The sequence below is a fragment of the Asparagus officinalis genome, chromosome 5 (assembly GCF_001876935.1).
Source record: "Asparagus officinalis chromosome 5, Aspof.V1, whole genome shotgun sequence".
NCBI classification, from domain to species: domain Eukaryota; kingdom Viridiplantae; phylum Streptophyta; class Magnoliopsida; order Asparagales; family Asparagaceae; genus Asparagus; species Asparagus officinalis.
Genome location: NC_033798.1, coordinates 87,741,775 through 87,749,625, shown reverse-complemented (window position 1 = coordinate 87,749,625; position 7,851 = coordinate 87,741,775). Strand labels below are relative to the sequence as shown.

The window sequence follows — 7,851 nt, the reverse complement described above, 5'->3', positions numbered from 1 at the left end:
ATTTATATTGGCATCAATAAAATGTTAACAATTTTTTGTTTATTACGCAAAAGTTTTAAATGTGTCATGCACACCCCTCGTGAAAATTACATGATAGGTTTCTCTTTTCTCCACTTCTGCTGCAGCCCAACCCAACCAGGCCCAAGTGTGAGCCTGGTCCTGGGCCTAGGCCTTGGATGCGCTATCGGAGAATTCTCAATACTACAAAGACTAGGGTTCAAGTCCCCATTATTAAAATCCCCTTTTTTAATTTAATTGACAGAAGTAGTAGAAAAGGAGCGAAAAAAAGAGAAGGAAAAGCTAGGCGTCCCATCATGAAGCTCAAGCAGCTCGAGGGTCTTCTCGGAGATCTCGAACAGTTCCCCACTCCAAAGGTTCGATCCCTTTTCCCCACTTTATTTATTCTTGCATAGATTCATCAATCTTTTCCTTTTCCTTTTTTATTTCTATTTTTGTTCGTCCAGTAGCAGTAGTTCCTCATTTGGGCAAACTTTACCTTTTTGCTCCTTTACGCCGGCCCAATTGGTTTGTTTGGGAAAAAAAAACCTAAAGCTCGACTTTGTGTGCACTTCTTCTGATTGAGAAATTCGCCCTTTTATGCGCCTTTAATGATAACGTTTAGCCTCGTTATTTTGTCAAAACCATGAGCAGATCGAGCTGGAGCAGTACCCAACTCGACCGCACATCGCCTCAAGAGTGATTTTTACGGTATTTTCTCAGTGCTATGTTTACAAATATTTATTATCCGAGCTGCTTCATGAAGTTTGCATTTGATGCTTCTTGTTGGCCACCGATAATTTTTTCCAAAGTAATTCTATCAGACTCGTGATGTCCATGCGAATTTTGCTTAGCCGCAAAATATAAATATTGGGCATGACCCGCTTGTGCACTGGAATCTTTTTCTGTTTTGAAGCTATGCAATTTGGCTTGTTTTGTGAGAATAATGGAGGGGCTCTCCTTTATGCATTGAAATATGAAAATTATCAATAGGTGGAGTCATGGACGAACCAGAAATAGCTTTTATGTGAAAAAAGGTGCACAGTAGTTAAATAGTTGAACTCAGAAATGGCTGTAAGTTTATTTTATATTAATTTCACCGTTTATGCGACGCTAGCTCTTAGATGCTGTGTTATTTGGTTGATACAATGGTCAATTTGTTCGTTTATGAAGGTATCTTGTGGTCAATTTAGACACCATTTACCAGCAAAGGGACTTCTCTTTTCCATATTTATTTCTCTCTCCAAAAGCTTATGAACAGTTTTTTGTTGCTTTGAACTTTGTTCTTTCTTTGTATAGCTTGTTCTCTGTTGTACAGTGATTGCCTTGTGCATTTTATCATTGATACCTGTCAGCAATGCTATTAATATATTCCAAAAATACATATTGAGCGTTGAAAGAAATGAAGGAGAAAGCATTTTTGATGTTTTTCCATTATTTATTTTACCGGATTGCTTATTTTATGTGTTTTTTGTATATATGCATATGGTTGTGAGATTAATGATGAGTGTGTCATGGATGCTGATCATGGAAAATGTATGCAGTGCTGATTACTGAATGGATATGTATCCATTGTTATTCCATAACATTGTCAGGCTGAAAATACATTTGGGGACATAAGTAGCAAGGTAGTAGCAGACTTTGGTTGTGGCTGTGGTACATTAGGTGTAGCCAGTGCTCTCTTGGGTGCAGAGTGAGTACTTTCTCATCTTTCTGTGGGAACATGAACCCCCTTCCTTTTTTTTATGTCTGATTGTTTGATATTACAAAATATATGCTGCATTATCATCTATCAATATGATTCAGCTGCTTATCTAGTGACTTCTTTTTTTAATCATTTTGACACTTAACTGAGTATTAAAGTTTGATGTTTTTAGCTGCCTCTATTGTTTACATCTTGTGAATGAATTTTTATGCTTCTCTTGTATCTGGCATGTGCAGTCATGTAATTGGCGTCGACGTCGATCCACAATCTCTTGAAATTGCTTCACTAAATGCAGAAAATCTGGAGGTATTTTTTCACATATCTTGCGTTTGATTATAATCAATGTTATAAAAAGCTTCACCTAGCCCACCTCGGTGTATGCCTAGGCCTAGGTTGTACCTAGGCCACCCGCTTAGCACGTAGTGCTTAGATGGTACCTAGGCTGCCTACCTATGTTTTGGGAGTGCGGAGGAGTGTGGTCTGCTTACGTGGATTGTACCCTTTAGGTGTTGATCGTGATTTCCTCCATTGCAATCTACACGTCCTCCAACCTCCTCCAAACTCTTCCAGCCTCTAACTATGAACACCTCCTCTATGCCATCACTTAAACGAAGAAAGAAATCTGCCTAGGCATCCATTTGGAGCTTATAACATTGGCATTTACTATCAATTATTGTAATTAAAAAAAGAAAAAAATAGGTAAACTGCCTAGGCCTTGCCTAGGTTCTAAGCGTTAGGTCCAATGCCTAGGCCGCCTAGCATTTTCTATTACATTAGATTATAAATATTATTTATCCTTGGGCCTCGATCAGTAATCTGTTTGGATTCTGTGGTTTCTAGTGAAGAACCATTTACAAATACGTCTACAATTTTTCTTGGGTAGCTCCCTGTGAGACACTAGGTTTGCACACCAGTTCGGGTGCAGCAAAGCAGTGTAAAAGCCAATCATTCTGTCTGCATTTCATCCTGCTTCAGCAGAGGGCCTTGTTTGGCAGACAAGCACAAGTTGTTTATAGCCTTTCTCTTTGATATTTAGAAATATTATGTTTCACATCAACTTGGCAAAGTGACTTTTGCGACAGTTAGAAAATGAAGTTTAGCTACCTATGTGGTTCACACCAGCATATATGAAAATTTGTATTCAATAATCTAATATTATTTATTATCTAGAAAATTTTGAAGACGAGTTTCACAAAAAAATTGTGTACAACATTTTTAATGCAGGTGGACATTGATCTCATTCAGTGTGACATCAAGGATATTGAATGGAGAGGTAATGTTGGTTCAAGAAATTCTTGGCTGTCGTTCTGAGATAATACCTTATTCTAGAGTAATTTGGCAATCCAGATAGGAAATTATTTCCGAGTTATTTTTTGTCTCTTCCTTTCAACCAATGAGAAAGGTTAAACTTGCTGAGAAAACTGGATGTTGTTAAAATTGGGGTAGTTAAAGGAAGAAACTCATGCATCCATTTGAAGCCGTATTGTTTGTTCTTCATTGCAAAATATGAACCTGGCTATATATGTATAGTAGGGCTAAAAAATACAGGTGAAGAACCACCTCTAGGACCTCATTGTTCCGGAAGCTATGCCTTAGGGCCAGTAGTCCTGGACATGGTCGTTCTATTTGTTTCCTTGGTCATTTCTTTATCATTCCATCTCTTACTATTTTACTTCATATTGTTGGTTGGCTGGAAGAATAAAGGCAATATTAGATCTTGTGAGTGAGTCCATAATTTTTAATCCTTGCCATGACCACCTTCTCGTCCTATTCCTTCTTCCTCATCTAAACACATGGCTGTATTCACCTCTCGGGCTTTGTACATGTTATTTTGTTTTCCCTTTCTCCCATTATGTATTCTGTCTCCAGTGCCCCTATATTTCCTACGCCTAACCATTCACCCATTTTATGATCTCCAGCAGTGGCTATCTTAAGTTTCATACCTTCAATGGCTATTTAAAGTGTTATTTTTTGCTATGTAAAAATTTCCTGCTTATACATTTGAAAAATTCAACAGTATCAAAACCATATGCAGATACATCTAGTTTATACTATTATCTGTAATGACTGAGGCTATGCATTACTATGGACTATCTGTGGGTTATTGTTGATATGTGTCATTGGGATAAATATTGTTTACAGTGATATTGTGCTATATTAAATACATGAAGTCTTGCAGTCAAAGTGGTCCCATGCAAAGGCTTAACACTATAGACTTTGGTGCCTTTAACTATAGCCTCTATACATCATGTGATGTTGGTCTATGATAACTTTAGGGTGCTATTCCTTTTCTTGCATTCAACTTTGTTAATAACTATCTGGGTGTCTCCTCAGTACAACTAGCCATTCTTATTCTTCATAATTTCCAACATCCAAGTTGATTAGATTTACCTCGTCTATTACTCCATAATTCTTCATTTTCCCTTATCCGGTGAACCTTTTGGACTCTGTTAGATGTCTGAACCTTCTCAATACATCTCCCTTATGGTATAATCAATAGGAGAAACATCATTTTTATAGTTATTGTAATCACTTCAACACTAGTAATGCATTTATGTTACTGAGAAGAAAAATTAACAAACAATTATACTGTTTCATGTGATTGTTAAGTACCATAACACAGCTAAATGTATTGAGAAATTCATTTTGGTAATTTCCTTACTGTATTTGTTAAGCTGAAGGTCTTTTCTTTTGGTAAATAATGTACAGGTCTGTTTGTTGACACTATTGTGATGAATCCTCCCTTTGGGACTAGAAAGAAAGGATCTGACATGGAGTTCCTTTCTATGGCTCTGAAGGTTTGAATTGATTTTAGTTCCCACATATATTGAACTAGCATCAGTTTCTTAATCATGTCAAATTGTCACCAGGTTGCATCCCAAGCAGTCTATTCTTTGCACAAGACTACTACCAGGGATGTGAGTTATTTAAATTGCAACTTATCAAGCATATGCAATTAAACATATGATTTCTGTAATTTCTGCTTTGATTTAACTGGTTTAGCATGTCGTATATAAACTTAACGTACATTGCATGGCTTCTGTTTATTTTTTTTAAATTTGTTTTGTATTTCATATATATACTAACATACACAAGTCACAAGAGTGGGACAAATGTACTTATCCGTTCTTGCATGCTCGCGCGTGTGCACACACAGATCTCGTATATCCCCCACCAAAACCCAGTACGTGATGTGCTGAAAGCATGAGTTTGTCTGGTGGAAATGGCATGTGAATGTAAACCATGCAGTGGACCATGGTCCTAGACTGTAGCACATTCTACTTCCTGAACTGGTACTAGTGGAGTGACATTTGCAGAAATTTCAAATAATTTCAGTTTTAAGTCTCAGCCTGGAAATAGCTTCCAATTGCATGTACAAGTTGATGATTGGAAAGTCAATGATCTCTTGGGTTTGAGATATAAACTTTACAATAGTTGGGAGTAATTGTTTCAAGATGAAATATTAGCTAAAATGCAGATTGTTACTGTTAAAAATGGTGTGATAAATTTGGCACTCAAGCTTCCTAATATTATGCACAAATTCCTGTGTTTTCTGGACCTCTGAGTCTCTGACTGTAACTTCAGTAGATTCCACTTCCAATTATTTCAACCGTGTCAATTCCTGTAGCTTTACTTGTATATATCCTGGGCTATAAGAGAAAAAGCCTGGAACTTGATTGCTTTTCACTACAGTACAAAGAGATTAGACTCCCAAGTAGTCTCAAGGTGGTATATGTACTTATAAATGACGATCTTCAGCATTTCTGTTTTGAAATGTGCGGCCTAATGTTTTCTACTTTGTAAACCATGTTCCTATGCTATTCAATCTAGTTCAATGTTTTGTCATATTCTGAAGTTTTTCATATATTGTAATCAGTAATCATTTCATTTGCGAGGACACCAATACAACACATCTTCCATTTTAAGCAGTGTCTAAACCTTCAACAATGCTTGTCCTGTGAGATTTTTCTCTACATCAGGCAGGAAGATTTTGGGCCAGCTTCATAGTATTTTATTTTGTGAATATTAATTGTCATTTTTTTCTTTGGATTGTCACGAAAGTTATTCTTGCTATGTAGCATATATAGAACTTAGGGAGTTTGGTGCGTTTGACTCAGCGTATTGGCTTCTACTCCCAGTATCTAGTCAATGTTCCTCTCTTTGCATAAGGTAGAGGCTTTGATCTTTTAAAAGATAACAAAATAAGAGGAGTATTTATGCATTCTGGTGTCTAATCCCTAATAGGAAGATGGTGAAAAGGGATCAACCACGTATCATATTGGATAAAAATGTCAAAAATGTTTTATTCATTGTTCATGCTATTAAGCACGCTTTTTGCTAAAACCGTTTTTTCTTCACTTTCCACACTATTATTGTAATCATTCGCATAAGTCTATTGATCCTAGTTACTAGATGTAGCTCTAGCATTTATCTAATGCGCTAACTCGTGTAATACACAGCACATTAAAAGAGCAGCGTTGCGGTCCTTTGGTGCCAGTAGTGCAGAAGTATTGTGTGAGGTATAATGCAGAACATGCACATACCATACTTTATTTTTGCGTTCTTACATACATTCTACCTACAACTCAACTTTGAAGGTCATTGGTTTTTATCAATTACTTGGCCTGACCACGGTTATATGCCAATTACCATGTTATTTTGAAAATTTGCTTATCAAATATATTTCCTTCTGGGCTTTGTAGCTTAGGTACGATGTGCCGCAGATGTACAAGTTCCACAGGAAGAAAGAGGTAGACATAGCAGTGGATCTCTGGCGATTTGTTCCAGGGCCGGCGAAGAAAAGTTGAATTGGAGAAACAGAGAGAACCAGTTGGAAGGACCATCTGCATTTGCTCCTCGATCAATTGAAATATATCTGATGTTTGTTTATCGTGGTCCTGCACTAGCGTAGGGACTCTAGGATCCAAACTTGGAGCAGTTGTACATCGGAAATGATTTGTGTATACGCTATTTATCTTTTCTTTTTGCCCGCAGTTATTTCAGTTTAGATAGTTGCTTTCGGGCAAAAGCTTAGACGATTCTCGTAGTCAAAGCTTAGATAGTTGTTGTCTAAATATTGCACATCCAAGATTCCATGTAGCGTAACGTATTTGAAGATGTAGCGTTTCGTACGTACATTATTGATTATTCTACTCTCTCTAACGTTGAAAATTTATCCTAGGAAGAAAGCAACAGCAGCGTGGATAACAGCAACGAAAGAGCAGCACTTTATGTTGGGGTCATGGGCTAAAATTTCCGCATCAGACGAGAGCAGTACGTACTAATTAATGTATTGTCGCATAATGTTATATAACAAATAAATTGCTCTGGTTTATTTTAATTTGACCGTCTCAGCGTTTTCATAGGAGATTGTCATTATTAGGCGAGATGACGAAATTCTCATAATTAAGCTCAATTGAAGCGCGTAGAATCCCTCTTAAACTGTGGTGAACTGCTGCTCCTAACACGTAACAGCCCTTCGATCCCTTACCGCTCTGTGCCGACGGTCCAGATCCTTCCTTTTGCACACTTACCAAGAAAACAGACCCCCTCTCTCTCGAACCTTCCCCCATTCGCCTATATGTATACGGAGACCCCGCGGTTAGAAGTAGGCCTGTCCATCCGGGCCGGCCCGGGCCGGGCAAAACCGGAGCCCGGACCCGGGTACCCCGGGCCGGCCCGGGTTTTTTTTCTTTTTTTAAAAAATTTTTATATCAAAATTTTAAATTTTATTTAAGTTTTAAATTATAAAAAAAAGACAAAAATAATAAAAAAACAATAATTTTATTAATCACTTAAAATGACATAAATTACAAATAAAAAATTATAAAAATAAATTCTTTATTAATAATTATAACTATATATTATATATATATATATTATATGTAAATATATTGTATATATTTATAAGTTATAATTTAATAGAGAGAGAATCGCATAAGTAGTCCGTAGCCGTTGCTCGTTGGGCCAATGGGGAAGAAATAACCGTTGTAATATACTATACTTATATATACTTATATACTAAGAGAGAGAGAGTATACACACACACATATATAAAAGAGTATACTTATATAATAGGGAGTATACATATATAAGAGAGAGTATACTTATATATACATATATACTAAGAGAGAGAGTATATTAGTATA

At 36.7% G+C, this 7,851-nt stretch overlaps 1 protein-coding gene across 1 annotated transcript; it reads left to right on the top strand.

Moving 5' to 3' along the window:
* LOC109840066 (methyltransferase-like protein 5) lies at window positions 256–6,850 on the top strand. Its single transcript, XM_020408563.1, has 9 exons — window positions 256–374; window positions 652–708; window positions 1,593–1,690; window positions 1,939–2,008; window positions 2,927–2,975; window positions 4,412–4,500; window positions 4,573–4,620; window positions 6,163–6,222; window positions 6,406–6,850. Exons 1-9 carry the CDS (start codon window positions 315–317, stop codon window positions 6,508–6,510), a joined length of 636 nt encoding a protein of 211 aa, XP_020264152.1. The 5' UTR covers window positions 256–314; the 3' UTR covers window positions 6,511–6,850.

Coding starts and splice junctions, on each gene's coding strand:
- LOC109840066 (XM_020408563.1), top strand. CDS start 315: ATGAAGCTCAAGCAGCTCGAGGGTCTTCTCGGAGATCTCGAACAGTTC. Junction 375..651: donor AACAGTTCCCCACTCCAAAG/GTTCGATCCCTT, acceptor AACCATGAGCAG/ATCGAGCTGGAGCAGTACCC. Junction 709..1,592: donor CCTCAAGAGTGATTTTTACG/GTATTTTCTCAG, acceptor TAACATTGTCAG/GCTGAAAATACATTTGGGGA.